Consider the following 16,485-nt stretch of genomic DNA (forward strand, 5'->3'; position numbering starts at 1 on the left):
AGGTATGAAACCTGTCCTAGCAGCAATGGCAGGATCAATTCCCTTTGTTTTGAAATGAATGAGATCTTCTAGCACATCTGGGTGTGGAGTTCAGGTGTCCAAATGAAGTCATTTTGATATAGCGTTCCAGATGGTATCAGTTACAGAGAAAACTACTTAATTCAGTTTCAGTTAAGATGAAGAAAAGGATGGGGGATGAAACTGTTTGGGGTGGGCAAATAATTGGTAATAGTTATGAAGAAGATTTTATATCATTTTACAAAGCAAAATTATATTTGCAATGCAAGCAAAACTTGGTAAGTGTTCAGGTGGAGCTAGAGGTAGAAGACTGCTTTAAATATTTAGGGCAAAGCTCAGAAATAACTTCTGTATTGAACTGCATTATTAAATAATTCAAACACACACCCAACATATAAACAATCATTAATGCTACCATTTTATTACAATGTTTTGATGACAAGTTAATTATGATGTCAACCTTCGTTTTACCTGTTTCTTTTGGCTCAGTAAGGCATGTTGGCTTCTTGATTTTATACGCAAGTATGGTTTAAATGAAAATAATAGCTTTTCATCACAAATCTTTTGATAAAGGGCATTGTATGTATGTGTGTGTGTGAATAGCTTGAGGGGGTTTGTAACCAATCCAGTACAAAACCTGTCACATATAGTATGACAAACCCTTTCTCTTACCCTAAGGAAAATGTCTCAAAGTTAATGGATTTGAATCATTACATAAAATTATTTAAACTCTTAAGTTAAGAAATGTAATGCTACTTCATTTCGTTTTAATGCTGAGTGTATTTTTGCTGTTTCACTGATACAAGTTTGTTTTTTCTGAAGGATGTGACTAACTACCAAGGAGTAGACAAAAAGGTAAATTGACACTGTACAGCAGGTATTTAATATTTATTTACAATAGGATATTAACATTTCATCTTGGAAATACCATACTCAGATCATGCATTCAATATCAGAACAGTTTCAAATATACCTTTTACTTTCCTCAAAAAGCTTACTTAAAAAAAATGTTTTGCTGAGTATAACTGTTCATATTGCATCATTTTTATCATGTTAGTAGAAGAAGCAGAAGATTGGAAAATAAAACTGAAATATTATTTATAATACAGTGAAATACATCATCGGATTGGACAGACTGAAACAGATTTTCTTTTTGTCTTTGAAATTCAGTCTACGTTTACAATTTTATGACTACAGTTTTAGATATGGCATATCTTGTTAGATTACAGAGACCTTGATCTTGTAAACATCTACTTTCAGGTCAGAGATCAATGTAAAATCAGTAGGCCTACATCATTGCACCAACACACAAGGCTGTATTGCAAATTATATACAAAAAAATGTGTTTACTGAAATACTGTGACTTACACACCAGTATTTCTAGTACAACACTAAAACGCTTAAGATTTAGTGTTCAAATTGACCAGTAAGGGTAAAAATTAGTAGACCATTATGATGTCTTCTATAGTCCATTAGCGTTTTTAAGTCTAATAAACCAAATTAATCTAACAATTAATAATCAAAGCTGAAAATGGAGCATAAATAAAGGTAGTGGAACATGTCTGTTGGTTGAAAGATCACACTGTGATTCTTTTCAAAAGGAGCAATTCATTCCATATGCACCAAACACACGGGTGGAGTTCAAGTGTCAGTGAAAGATAGGGAGCTATTTAGTGATTGAAAACAAAGCAAATTAACATATCAAATGGGCACTTCAATTAAAAAAGTTTGTCTTGGAATATTCAAGGTATCATCTTTCTGTGGTAGACAAAGAAAGAGACACCTGCTAAAAAATCAGACCCATCATTTATGATATTAAGAGGCTTTCATTTGATAACTACACAAGTGCATGGAAAAAAAAAATGTTTGAATTGACATTATTGCCCAGGCTAGATAACATTGAAAGAGAGAAGGGAGTGCATCAAATAAAATAGGCTACTTTTATGCAACAATAAAACAATGAAAATCCTTACATCATTCTGTTCTATATAATCTGCAATGATACATAAGTATTGTCTTTAGGCTTTAAGTCTAATAAGTGTGCACAATACATTTACAAGAAAATGTATGCAGACATCACACAAGGTTAAGGCGCAAGTGAGGTCCCCTTTGAATCAGATGAAGTACCAGATGCAAATTATGGTTGGGATGTGAGCCACTTTTTCCTTTTAAAGAGGTTTCAGTGTAATCTTTAGAGTGATTTCTGGCAAAGTCTGCAAGGATCTTCATTTTTTAAATGTCTGTAGGATTGGTGAATCCATTTCACTTTATCTAAGACTGCATAGTTCAAAGTTTATTTTCCAGTTTACAATAATGAAAAGAGAATGGATTTCTAAAGAACTGTGTCTGTGGCAGTGCTGCCAAGACATGTAATGTTTTGTTTATTGACATGCTCCCAATCAAAAGAGTCCAAATGTCCAATGGACTTTATTCCGCTCTGCAGATAACAATCACCCCCCCCCCCACTACCCTTTTTTTTTTTTTAACCATGCTGACTTAAATTGTTAAAATACAACCAAGGGATCTTTACATGAACACACAAAAATATATAACAAATAACTTATACATCTCATTTGGAGCATTACCATATCCTTTTCAAGAAATCTAAACATTCTTAAAACTTCAATATTATTAATGTGCCAGTTTACAACGTAATACAAAAAGAGAGGCTATAAGTATTTAACACTGCTTATAAATGAAAAGACTGAAAAAAAAAAGATTCTGCTATGAATGTTGCGCAGAAAAAAACTGTTTATGATATCATTTTATACTGTCATGTCAAAATGTAAATGAAAGTGAGAGATAAAAACATCTGTATATTTAAAGCCAGTCTTTTATAGCATTATTATTCCCATCATTAAAAAAGCCTATTAGCAATATCATGCAGAGCAGGATAAATGTCCTTTGTGTGTACATAAATTAAGCAACTAAAGAGGGTTGAGTTTGTGATGATGTGAATATTCTCTTTTCATCATAGCAACAGTTCCTGACTGATGCTAAAGCTAAAAGGGCTTGCTTTAGTTCATCCATCTGAAGTCCACCATGTGCCCCTGAATCATAACGACGACCATAGCTAGTGGGGCTGTAAGATGAGGAAAAACCCATGGAGAAACCTGAGCCTGTAGCATCAAAACTTCCCCTTCTAGAGCCTGATCTTGAACCAGTTCTGGATCCAGACCTAGACCCTGAAGTTGATCCAGAGCCACTGATGCTGTATGGGCTATAAAGGCCTTTACTTGACTGAGAGGATGCCTCGAGCAACCTCAGGCCAGATCCTTCCTCGATCATGCTTCTGTCCATGGCATCCTTGTATGAGATCTTGAGTTTTGTTTTGGGGCAGGTGAGGTATTTTGAATATCCACTGACATCTCTCAGTTTCTGTGCAGTGCGTGCATCCAGATTGCCCTTCTTCACAGCATCATCTAATGAAACTCTTCCTGAAACATCCGGTTCAATTAAACCACCTGTTAGGTACTGGACTTCAAGGAACCGTTGGCCAGCTTCGTAGTAAAGCCAACCCTTCTTTAAGGCTTGAGCGGCAGACATTTTGGTTTTGGTTCTTGGATCTTCAAATCCCTGAAAAGCTTTCTGAGCTAGGTTGATACGTTCAACCATGATCTTGTCCATCAGCCCTTTGTTCACTGCATCAGCAACAGAGAATTTCTCTCCAGTGTTTGGGTCAATAATTCCTCCTGTGCATGCTTGTGCTTCTAGTAGTCTTTGACCAGTGATGTTGTCAACTAGATTCCGATGCATAGCCTCCGTAACTGACACCTTTTCCAAAGTATCTGTATCTAAGATTCCAGCCACTGGTCCAGTTTCCTCGGCTGGATCAGTCCAGGTTGTAGCCGGCGTCTTTATGGATGGAATTGGACTCATGGGATAGGATGAGCTGGATCCAAAGGAAGATGATCGAGATCTGAAGCCACTCATATTACCAGAGAGCATGTCTGCAAATTCAGTGATGGAAAGGGTACCAGCACGGTACTGGTCTAAAGCAGACTGGTCTATGAGGCCCTTGGAGATTGCATCATCAATGTCATACTGCCGCCCAGACCTTCTGTCAGTGATTATAGACTTAACAACACCATCTGATGATGAGGTGGTAATTTCTTCCCATTCACACTCCTGCTCTGCAAGCTCAGTGTATGTTTGTTGGTCAATGAGTCCTTTGCGGTATGCCTCATACACAGACATTTCTTTTCCTGTTTCTGGATCTACGATGACAACTCTACGTTTGCGTACTGAAGACTTAGAGGATGTCTTTCTTTCTCGTTTCTTTTCTTTTAGCAGTAAAAGAGAAAGTCCAGTTTCAGGGTCTGTTATGCAGCGCTCCATGAGCTGGAGATAGGTCAAATTCTCCTCTGTGTTTGGATCAAAGAACCCCTTTGTATCATCAGAGGGATCTGTGAGAATACTATTCATCTCCTCATCAAAGAGACCCCGTTTGTAGGCAATTTCAACAGGCAGGCGATGGCTCTCTTCAGGATCAATGATTCCACCGGTGGCTATCTGAGCCTCAAGCAGACGGATACCATGGTCTTTTAGAATAAGATCTTTCTTCATAGCCTGGAAGAGGGAGATCACCTTGCCAGAGTATGGATCTTTGTAGCCAGTCACAGCTCGTTCAGCAGAGAGGAGCTTATCTTTAAATTCAGGTCCCACAACTCCCATTTTTACAGCTTCTTGGACATTTATTTTGAGATTTTTGATTGGATCAATCACATATCCAGTAGCTGCCTGAGCCTCCAGAAGTTCAAAGGCAGTGCCTGGTCTGATCATGTTCTTTTTCATGGCTTGGTAGACTGACAGTCGATCTTTGGTAGCCTCTACATATACACCTGCTATAGAACTGATGCCTTCAAGATATTTTTTCAAGTCTTTACTAAGGTCCTCTACAGAAATGGTACCCTCCATGAGTGCTGTGTAGGTTTTCTGATCAATAATTTGAGAGCGCAACAACTCATCTGGGGTGATCTGCTTTCTAAGGCCTTTAAATAGAAGTCTCTTGTCTGCCAGAGACAACAATCGTAAGCCACTCTCTTTGTCAACTTTGCATCTTTTAAGAAGTAGTGCATAGGACAGCTTTTCATCAGTCATAGGATCAGCAAACTGTTTGACATCTCCACTTGGATCAGATATCCTGTCAATGGTTTCTTTGTTTATATAACCACGTTGCATGGCAACATCGATTGGGAGGCGGAAATAGTACTCTGGATCCATGAGGCCACCTGTTGCTACCTGGGCCTCCAAAAGCTTCAAGGCATAATCCTCAGGCACAAGGTCCTTTTTCATGGCTTGGAATAATGAAATGATTTTACCGCTATAGGGATCCTTGTAACCTGTGACTGCTCTTTCAGCAGACAAGAGTTTGTCATGGATCTCTGGGCCAACAAGACCCTTCCGGACGGCCTCATCAACTGTCAACAATTCACCTTTCACAGGGTCAGTGATGAATCCTGTTGCTGCTTGTGCCTCCAAGAGATTTATGCCAATGTCAGGTTTTATGAGACCTCTTTTCATTGCTTGGTAGATGCTAACCTTAGCATAGTTGTCTGAGAGTATTCCAGCAATGCTGCCTGTTCCAAAAAGATACTGCTTCACACTTGGCATCTCCATAACCTCCCGGATCGTTTTCTTGTCTTGTTTGAGTAGGTTGTAAGTTTCGAGGTCTATAATGCGAGCTCTGTAAAGTTCATCAATAGTAACCCGCCGTCTGATGACATCACACAACATACTCTGCTCAGTCCTGATGATCTCTCTTTGTTCAATAATTTCAATTATAATAATGACCATTCTTTCTTTTGTGATTTTGCCTGAGCGGTACTGTTCAAGAAGACTTTGTTTTTCTTCTTCTGGAAGCAAATCTGATTTCATGACTTCCCATAATGTCACTTGTTTCCCTGCTAAACTATCATGTGGTATGTCAATTTGAGTGCTATTTAAGTCCTCTTGTGCTTGCTCCTCAGTGTAAACATATGATTTCTCAGCTTTCTCTGGAGTCTGGGCTTTAGAAAGTGGCAACAAGAGAATTCCAAATTCCGGATCAGTCATGCACCTCTCTTTCAATTGTTTGTATGTGACATTCTCATCTTTGTTAGGGTCAGTGAAACCTTTGATGTCATCTGTGGGTTCTTTAAAAGATTTGACTAATTGCTTGCTGAAGTAGCCACGGTGAATGGCTATATCACTGGGAAGTCGATGGCTATTTACTGGATCAATTATTCCTCCAGTAGCCTCCTGAGCCTCTAGAAGAGGTATGGCATGTTCTCTTAGAACAAGCTGTTTTTGCATTGCTTGAAGAAGAGAAATCTTATTACCAGTGTATGGATCTTTGTAACCAGTAACAGCTTTCTCTGCAGATAGCAGTTTTTCATGAAGCTCTGGACCGACAATGCCAGCCTTAACGGCATCATCCACTGTAAATTTCTCATTCCTGATGGGATCAACTATGTAGCCAGTAGCTGCTTGGGCTTCTAGCAGGGACAGTCCTGTGTTTGGTGTCAGTAGTTTTTGTTTCATGGCTAGGTAAATGCTGAGTTTTTCCTTGTTTTTCTCCAAAACTACACCAGCAATACAATCAGAACCTTGCAGGTAGCGTTTGATGGAGTCACTGAATTCTGCAGGTTTATTTTTGCCTTGTTGGATTTTTTCATAGGTATCTTTGTCAATGATTTTAGATTCAAGCAAGGCACTGGCTGGTACAGGACCTCTGAAACCTTCAAAATTGTGCTGTCCCTTCTTTTCTTTTTCATCCACTGTAGCGATCACAATCTTTATCAGTTTTTCAACAGTGATTTTTCCTGATCTATACTGCCGAATAAATTCAATCCTTTGTTCTTCGGTGAAATATTCAGAATTGATAATCTCCCAAATGGTGATTTTTCTTCCCTTAAAAAGTCCACTGTGTAACTCAACTGTAGCATGGCTTAAGGTCTCTTTAGTTTGTGTGTCAGAAACTGTTTCAGTTTCCTTTGACTTGATTGCCTTTTCTGATAGTGGCAGCAATGGGAAACCAGTCTGCTTATCAGTGATGCATCTTTTGAGCAGTTCAGCATAAGTGACATTTTCTTGTGTGTTAGGGTCAACAAATACTGTATTGGAGTCTGATGTGCTGCTTAAGTTTTGGTTCATCTCCTCATTTAGGTAACCACGTTTAAATGCAATTTCTGGAGTGATGCGATAACTTTTCTCAGGGTCAATAATTCCTCCAGTTGCAAGTTGAGCTTCCAGCAGACGGACACCTTGGTTTTTCTTAATGAGATCTTTTTGCATTGCCTCAAATAGGGATACAGTTTTTCCAGTATATGGATCTTTGTAACCACAAACAGCTCTTTCTGCAGACAACAATTTCTCATGCAACTCTGGGCCAACAACACCACTTTTGACTGCTTCATCAACTGTGAGCTTTTGGTTTTTCACTGGATCAATTATGAAGCCTGTTCCAGCTTGGGCCTCCAGAAGGTATAGTGCAGGCTCTGTACCAAGTAAGTCCTTCTTCATAGCTTCGTAGAAAGACATCTTTTCAGAAGTTGACTCAATCTGCACTCCAGCAATACTGTGTCCCCCTTTTAGGGCTTTCTTGACGGGTTCAAGCTCAGATACCTCTTTAAGTGTAGCTTTTCCATTTTGCAATTTGTTGAATAAATCTTTATTAATAACTTTTGCATCTAGAAGTTCTGACGCTGGCACTGATGATCTCAAACCATCAAATGCAGGTTCCTTCTTGTTCTCCTTATCCTCTACAACAGTTATTACAATTCTAATTATTTTTTCAACTGTAATTTTGCCTGTCTTGTATTGACGGATAAGATCCTTTCTCTGATCTTCAGTGAAGTACTCAGAGTTTATGACCTCCCAGATTGTGACAGTTTTTCCTTTGAATCTTCCAAATGGAACTGTTAAGTTAGCCTTACTAAATACATCTTTAGTTTCCTCATCTGTAAAAGTTCTTTCAATTTGGGCTGCTTGTTCTGTGATTGGTAGTAATGGAATGCCTGTCTCAGGATCTGGTTTGCATCGATCCAGCAACTCACCGTAAGTGAGGCTATCCTGAGTGTTGGGGTCAGTGAATGCTTTTTTGTCAGCAGGAGGGCTGGAAAGAATTTTGCTTAGGTCTTGATCGAGTTGACCTTGTGTGCATGCCATTTGGACAGGTACACGGTGGCTATTAACAGGATCAATTATCCCACCTGTTGCATATTGAGAATCAAGAAGTTTAGCCGCCTGGTCCTCTGCGATTAAACCTTTTTTCATTGCTTCAAATAGTGATATTGTATCTCCAGTGAATGGATCTTTGAATCCTGTGGCAGCCCGTTCGGCAGACAACAACTTGGTGTGCAACTCAGGTCCAATCAATGTATCCTTCACAGCTTCGCTGACAGAGAGTCTTCTGTTCTTAATGGGGTCAATTATGTAACCAGATGCAGCTTGGGCTTCGAGAAGCATCACAGCTGTGCTTTGTGAAATCTTCTTGTCCTTCAAAGCTTGATAGATACTCATTTTCTGGTTGGGTTCAACTATTACACCACCAATGCTGTCTTTACCTTTTAGGCACATCTTTACCTTGTCATTCTTAGAAAGCTCTTGCACAGTTGTTTTGCCTTTCTTGAGCTTGTCAAATTCTTTTTTGCTAAGCACCCCGATCTCATGAAGTCTGCTTGCAGGCACCCTCTCTCTAATTCCATCAAATGCCAGGGGTACATCTTTTTTCACACCATCCACTTCTCTAGAGCCATTTAGGACCTTCTTTGTTGTTTCTACCATGGTCATTTGAACTAACTCTTCTTCAAGGACCTCGTCTGTTTGAATTTCAATCTCCTTGGTGTGGGATGGCTTCTGTGAACTCTGAAGTTGCTGGAGTTTTTCTCGCAAGTTCTTGTTTTCCTCTGCCAAAAGTTTATCTTGTTCAATTCTTTTCTTTTCAAGTTCTTGCATTTCTTTTTGCTTTGCATGCATCTCTTCCTCAGCATCCTTTTGCTTTTTGATAGCAGCATCCATTGCAGCCTGCAGTTTCTTTTTCTCATTCTCCATTTGCTGCTTCTGACGCTCCTGTTCATCTTTGAGTGCTTCAGCCTTCTTCACTTCATCTTCAAATAACTTCTCCAACTTCTTTTTTTCTGCCTCAATAGCTTTCTCCTTCTTCAGCAGTGTCTCTTTTTCTGATAAGAAAGTTTGCTGGAGGGTAGTCTTTTCTTGCTGTAACTGTTCTTGTTGTACATTGGCCATCTGTGATAAAAATGTATAAAACAATAATTATTTCAATGCATGACAGAGAAATCACCATACAAGGAAAAATATAACTGCACGAATCAAATCCAAAATTATATAACGTATAAATGATTTTATATTTTGAGATGCGGTTATATTTTTTCTTATATAATTACACCATACCTTGCACCTGTCATTGCACCTATTAATTAATCTCTCTTGTATGCTGTGGTGTCATATGTATATAGGTTGATGTTTTCATGTGATTCTATGGTTATAGTGATTTCCACTTGAAAGACAATTAAGTAAACACACATCTTAAAGATATGGTTTACCTAAACATTAAAAATTAGTCATCATTTACTCACACTCCCATGTCACAAACTTACTTGCTTCTCGAGAACACAACATATCTTGAAGAATGTTTCAGTTGTTTTTGTCCGTAAAGTCAATGGGTTGTAAAATAACTTTGGACCCACTGACTCTTACTGTATAGAAAAAAATACTGATACATTCTTTTAAATTTCTTTGTTTGAGTTCCACAGTAGAAAGTCATACAGGTTTGGAATGTGAGAAAAATATGAAATATTATTTTTGGCGGGGGTACTTTACCTTTGGGATAATTGTCTTTTCAATTGAAATCACTGTAACCACAGTACCCTATATAAATAACTTCACTGCATACTACAGTAGAGATTAATCAAAAGGTACACTATTATCTAACGTAATAGCTGAACTAGTTAGTTAATTTATTAATAAATAAATTATGAATTTTAGGAAAATTACAACACATTATAGTGTCCAAGTTACAGACATTAGATATTAATAAAAAATATATATATACCAATACCTTGCAAATATGGGCTGTACAACATAACTGTACACTACTGCATTTATACTATTCAGTAATTATTTATAGTGTACCATGGACACTGTAATATAAAAAGTGATCAGAACAACTTTGTTCATGACAATTGCAGGCTGTGTTATTACGGTGACTGGCAACATGCAATTTCCATGAACAAAGGTTCAGAAGTTGTATGAAATCTGTTAATTGTTAATTAAGGGGTTTACGGATAAGATGTAAAACACTAGGCCACAGTACTACAACATAACACAATACCTCTTTTGACTGTTTTTGTAAGTCAGCTGCCTCTTTTTTCAGTTTTTCCTTTTCTTTCTCAAGCTCTGCAATTGCTTTATGCAGATCATCAGCATCTTTTTTGCTTTGCAGCCTTTGTACTTCCAGTTTCTCGACAACAGTATGTTTTTCTGAAGTCTGTTTTTCTGTCTCTAGTAGGCGGGTTTTGATTTCATCTGCTTGTTTCTTGAATTTTTTGGCTTCGTCTTCTGCTTTTGACTGAGCATCACTTAGCTGTGCCACCTTGATCTTCAGTTTTTCAGCCTCTGCGGTTATCTCTAATTGCCGCTTGCGTTCAGCCTCTAGGGATTTCTGGAAACCTTCAGTCTCCTGCTCCAGACGCTGCTGCATCTCCTTTTTGGCCTCCATTAGCTTTTGAGCCTCTACCTGTGCTTGCTCTTTCTGTTTCTGGAGTTTTTCAGCTTCAGCCTTTAGTTTTTTTGCCTCCTGAATGGCTTGCTTTTTCTCTTCCAGCATCCTATCGGCCAGTTCGCTCTGTTTGGCAAGATCAGACTCTGCAATTTGTCGTAATCTTGCAGCTTCTTGAGCCTCAATGTTGAGCCGTGCTGCCTCCTCTGCCAATTTTTTCATGTTCTCAGCCTCTTCCTCAAGAAGTTTCTTTGTGTTGTCTTTATCTTTCTTCATAAGCTCTTGGTTTTCTTTTTCAATTTTAAGTTTCAGTTTTAGTAAGTCCTCCATCTGGATCTTGACTTTAGAGAGCTCATCCTCTACTTGAGCTTTCTGCTTCATAGCATCACTGACCTCTTGTTTAAGTCGCTTAAGTTCATCATCAAGGATTGATTTCTGTTTGTCTGTCTCATCAAGTTGCACTTTAACCTTCACTAACTCCTCCTCAACCGTAGACTTCTGCTTCAGGGTCTTTTCTGCAAGTTTTTTGTACTTGGCCATTTCAGCATCAGCCTCTTGTTTTTGTTTTAAAGCAGCAGCTTCTGCCTCAGCCCGTCTGGAAGCTTCTGCCTCAGCTTCCTTCCTCAGTTTTTCAGCATCTCCCTGGGCTTTTGCCTGTTTGGCAGCTTCAGCTTCAGCTGCCTGCTTTTGACGTTCTGCTTCCTCTGCTTTCTTCTGCAACAAAGCAGCCTCTGTTTCAGCCTTGTCTTTAGCCTTTTCTGCATCTTGTGCCAGTTTCTTTGCTTTTTCAAACTCTTCCTTGAGTTTATCCTGAGCCATGCTGTCCTTATTTTGCTTTAGAAGAACATCTTGGGCTTTCTGCTCAGCAGCCGAACACTTTTGTGCAGCCTCTTTCACTAAAATGACCTGTTTCTCAGCTTCTTTCTCTGCAAGCTCCTTCTGCTTTTTGGCCTCTTCTGCTATTTTTATAAGACGCTCAACCTCCTCTTGAGCAGCTTTGTGTTGCCGTGCTGCCTCTTCTTCTGCAGCTTGGATTTCTTTTACCTTGGCCTCTGCCTCTTTCCTTTTTTTCTCCTCTTCTGAAGCAAGTTTTCTGAATTTCTCTGCCTCTTCCTCTGCCTTCGCTTTGCTCTTTTGCGTCTCCTCTGCAATGCCCTTCAGCTTGTTAAGCTCAAGTTCAAGGTCCCGTTTGCCAGTTGAAGCTTTTTCGAAATTGAGTTTGAGAATGTGGATCTCCTCCTCCACCACTTTCCTCTGCTTCAAGGTTTCTTCTACGATTTTCTTTTGCCTGTCAAGCTCAGTGTCTGAAGACTTCTTTAGGTGATCAATCTTTTCTTCGATCTCTTGCTTATGGTGTGCCGCTTGATCTTCAAGAGCTTTCCTCTGGTAGGCCTCGTCTTCGGCTTGTCTCTTTAGACGGTCATTTTCAGCCTCCTTCTCTTTCAAAGCAATCTCAGCTTCAGTTTTTAGACGGGTGGCTTCGTTGATAGCTGCTAACTTTTCTTTGAGTATCATGTCAGCCTCTGCTCTCTGGCGGGCAGCTTCTTCTTCTGCCATCTGCCTTTGTTTCTTTGCTTCTTCTGCAACTGACCTCAGTTTAGTGGCTTCCTCAGCCAGCTGCCTCATCTTGGCGGCCTCGGATTCAAGTAGTTGTTTGCTCTTTTCAGTGGTTGACATAGACTCTTGCTCAGCTTTGGATTTAATTTGCAATAGAACTTCCATCTCTTTCCTAACTTTGACCAGTTCCTCCTCCAGCTCTTTCTTCTGTTTAACAGCAGCATTAACATCATTTTTGAGACGCTGGAGCTCATCATCCAAGACAGTCCTCTGTTGGTCAGCATGCTCGAAATCTGCTCTTAACCGAATAAGTTCTTGCTCTGCTGCAAGCTTCTGTTTAGCTGTTTCTTCAGCCATCTTCCTTTGATTTTCCAGTTCATTTTCTGCAATCTCTTTCTGTTTAAGGGCAGCCTCCTCAGCTTTTGCTCTCTTCTTTGCCTCGCGTTTGGCCTCCTCCTTCTGTTTCTCCGCCTCCTCCTGAGCTGTAGTTTTCTTATTGGCTTCTTCCTCTGCGTGAAGCCGGAGCCGGAGAGCTTCATTAGCCTTCTGTCTCCATGTCTCTAGCTCCTTCTCTGCCTGCTCTCTCGCTTTATTTGCTTCAGCTTGCTGCTTTTTGAGATGTTCTGCCTCTTCCTGCAGCTGAATGACCATAACCTGCTCATTTTTGAGTGACTCTTCCAGTTTTGCAGTTATTGACAATTGTTTACTCTCAAGCTGAGTGGCCGCTGTCTTCTTGGCCACTTCCTCAACCACTTGAATTTGTCGCTGCTTTTCCAGCTCTGCTTGTTTCAGGTGCCTCTCAGCTTCCTCAGCTTGGAGCTTGAGCTTCTCGAGATCCTCGAGGGCCTTCTTCTTCTCTGTGGCAGCCTCCTTTTCTGCCTCTGATTTCAGTTTAAGCTCCTCTTCTGCCTTGCGTTTCTTCTGAGTCTCTTCAGCAACTTGTTTCCGAAGCTTCTCTGCCTCATCCTGCGCTGCCTTTCGAAGCTTTTCAGCTTCTACTGCTTTGTCCCTGAGTTGCTGAAGCTCTGTTTCAGCAGTGTATTTTTGTTTCATCGTTGTCTCCAGCTGAATTCGGATTAAATGGATTTCTTCTTCGATTCTGGTGCGGCTTTGCAGGGCCTCCTCTACCTGTTGATTCTTAGACTTAATTTCCTGTTCTGAAATGCTTTTGAGCTCCTGTAGCTCTCGCTGGATATTGTGCTTCTGTTTCTCAGCATCGACAGCGACATCCTGTCGTTTGCTGACTTCGTCTTTCATTTTCATCTTCAGCTCATTTGCCTCTTGTTCTGCTTTAGTAATAGCTTTTGCATGAGATTCAGCTAACTGCCTTTGCTTTTCTAGCTCGGCCTGCATCTCGGCCAGCTTTTTCCTCTCTTCCTCCTTTAGTCTTTCGGCAGCTTTCTGTATTAGTGGAGGTAAATAGTAGGGGAAATGGAGACAAAGGTAAGCATTTAAGAGTTAGATATTACAGACGCATGTAAATACTTGTTGATGTAAGTACATGGACAAAGTTAGGGGCAGTTAGACTAAATAGTTATACTAAATAAAAATCAACTTCTGTAGTTGCAGAAGATTTATGAAGGATAATATAAAGTCACAATATATGGTATGCAAAATGAGACACAATCACTTGACAAAACAACACTACAAAATGGCATCATGCTAATGAGGATTTATTACTGGATATGGCTTTTTTATTTTAATATTTCACATCAGTGTAAAGGTTTACAGAAGTTGTTATGAACTCTTTAACAAAAGTTGCATAATATGGAAATTTAGCCTTTTAAAATTTTCACTGAAGAAAAAAGTATTTGAAAATTTATATTTAAGGTATTATCATGCATACAACAGAAAAGCTTAGTGATGCAGCAAAAAAAAAAAAAAAAAAAAAGAATGATACCATAAGGGGGGAAAAAGAAGAAAAATAGTTCTGATGAATGTCCAACAGTGTAGATTTTGACAAATAAAATAATACATATTAATGCACATATTATTTAATGTATTTCTATATAATGCAAATGTAATTAACAGGGGGACTGGAAGAGGATGTAAATGCATTTTGTGGACAATTTACCTCTTTAGTGCCCAAACATGACAAACATTCATCATGATAAAGCACTGGCAAGCAGTTTAGAGAAGCAAACAAGAAAATAAAGGTTAGAAAAGAAAATGGAAACCAAAATTGTGTAGAAAACAACTACAGAGGAAGGAGTGACAGTCAAGCTGAAGCATACTTAGAGGGAAAATCAACAATCAGAGGACAAAGTAACGATGGATAAGAATACTGCTTTCTATTTAAAAAAGCAACAGATAGAACCAGGAAATTAAACTAGAGGGAAAAAATCAGGCATCCCTGGTTTGTTGCATCATACATTAACATTTATTCTCTGGATGAGAGAATATTTTGTGTTTGCTTCAGGCTAAAAGATACCTATACTAACTGAAAGCTCACTATAATAGAATTTTTTCTCCATAATAGTAAACCGATAATGAAAGACATACATTGTGAAAAAAAATGTGATGTGCTGCACCACTAGCATTATCAGACCTGTGAGCATCTTGATTGTTACATTTTTTATTTTCACAACGTTTACCTCTAGCACATGACCAATAATAGCAAATTTCTGAATTGTGTCACTCTTTAATAACTTGAGATTTTTTTTTTTTTTTTACTGTGTCTCTTATGCTTTGTACAGTGAAATGAAAACATATTTCAGATGTCCATATATTCATAAACTGAACTACACAGGGTTAAGTTAGTGAGTTAAAGTTAGTGCTAGACTACTAACAGACTTTAGGTTTCGACACTTACCTCCTCATCCTCTAGGCGACGCTGTGTCTCAGTGATGAATTTAATATACTGACTCGAAAGAGTCATCAGCTCACTGTAGCGTGTTCTCAAAGTCACATACTGAAAGATGTTGTTGAAGTTACTTGGCATATCAAATACAAAACACAATCAAGAAATAAAGCCCAAGTACAACACTCTAAGTTAAACATACAGTATGTAAATTAATGCATTTATCAGAATGAGATTCAAAAACGTATGGATATCACAAATTAAAGGTACCTCTTGTATTATGTCATCAGATGCAGACTCCATTTTAGTTTTCTTCAGAGGAGAAGCGATGGGCTCCACCGAAGCTTTATACATCACCAGCTGAAGCTCATAATCCTGGATGAGAACATTCAGTCAGACTGCAACTCATAAATCATAACTCATTAAATGAACATGCAGCGACATTAACACACCTTTATGGCGTCAATGTATGCTCTAGCATATTTCTGGCACTCATCCACCTTGTCCTTGTTCTTTTCAATCTCTTCAAGCAGTTTCTGTACAGTGGATGGACATGACATTGAGAAGTGAAAATGAATCAAAACCCTCTATGTCATATATACAGAAAGACAGATAAATAGATAGATAATTACCTTCTCCTTGTTCAGCTGCTCTTGAAGGGCTTTGCTGTCACCTATAGGGACAGCATGAAGTTTGTCCTGCCTTTGCTTGGCATCTGCTATCCAGCGGATAAGCCACTCATAGCTCTGTTTGTAGGCCTGCATCTGCCTGTTGAGAAGGTCAAGTTCTCGCTGCCTTAGCTCAATCTGAGCAAACACAGCCTGCCAGCGATCCTTCAGGCTGCCCACCAGCTGTCTGTAGTGCTCTAGCTCTATGTCCCGCTCACTGTACAACTGAGACATCCGATCATTCACCGCTGTAGCCCTCTGAAGCTCCTCTTCCAGCCGGTCAAACGTGGCTTGCTTGCCGTTTGCCTCTGAGTGCAGTTTCTAGGGTTAAGAAAAGAAGTCATGTTTCATTCTAATTCCTATTGGTAACCACAAAAAAAAAAATGCATATGTTTTTTTGTGTGTGTGTGGGAGGGAGAATGCACCTGGATCTGTGTTTTGTTGGCCTCAATGTCTTTCTCATTAACAGGAACTTTGTTTACATCACGCAGTTGGTTTTCATACTTGTTGAGAATGTCTTCAGCTCCTTGTGTGCTGCGGATTACTATATCAATGGTCTTCAGCCTTTGTGGACAAAAGAAATGGAATAAGCTGTATTTTATATAGAAAAGACAAAACAACAAAAGGTTTCCACAAAAATGTATGATCAATATATCAACATTGATAACAATAAGAAATGTTTCTTGAGCACCAGTGATTTATGAAAACTTGTTTAAAAATGA

At 39.1% G+C, this 16,485-nt stretch overlaps 1 protein-coding gene across 13 annotated transcripts in view; it reads right to left on the reverse strand.

Annotated features, from left to right (window-relative positions):
- Positions 1-891: 891 nt before the first annotated feature.
- LOC127935553 (plectin-like) overlaps positions 892-16,485 on the reverse strand; it is an 88,022-nt gene continuing 72,428 nt past the window's right edge. For all 13 annotated transcript variants that reach the window (XM_052533524.1, XM_052533523.1, XM_052533525.1 and 10 more), the window contains 7 exons: positions 16,189-16,327; positions 15,728-16,084; positions 15,548-15,631; positions 15,366-15,470; positions 15,108-15,206; positions 10,352-13,696; positions 892-9,246 (listed from right to left, as the gene is read on the reverse strand). In XM_052533524.1, coding sequence (XP_052389484.1) covers positions 2,938-9,246; positions 10,352-13,696; positions 15,108-15,206; positions 15,366-15,470; positions 15,548-15,631; positions 15,728-16,084; positions 16,189-16,327 — 10,438 coding nt within the window. In that variant the 3' untranslated portion in view covers positions 892-2,937. The remainder of the gene's footprint in view (positions 9,247-10,351; positions 13,697-15,107; positions 15,207-15,365; positions 15,471-15,547; positions 15,632-15,727; positions 16,085-16,188; positions 16,328-16,485) is intronic.

Source organism: Carassius gibelio, chromosome A19 (genome assembly GCF_023724105.1).
Source record: "Carassius gibelio isolate Cgi1373 ecotype wild population from Czech Republic chromosome A19, carGib1.2-hapl.c, whole genome shotgun sequence".
Taxonomy (NCBI): domain Eukaryota; kingdom Metazoa; phylum Chordata; class Actinopteri; order Cypriniformes; family Cyprinidae; genus Carassius; species Carassius gibelio.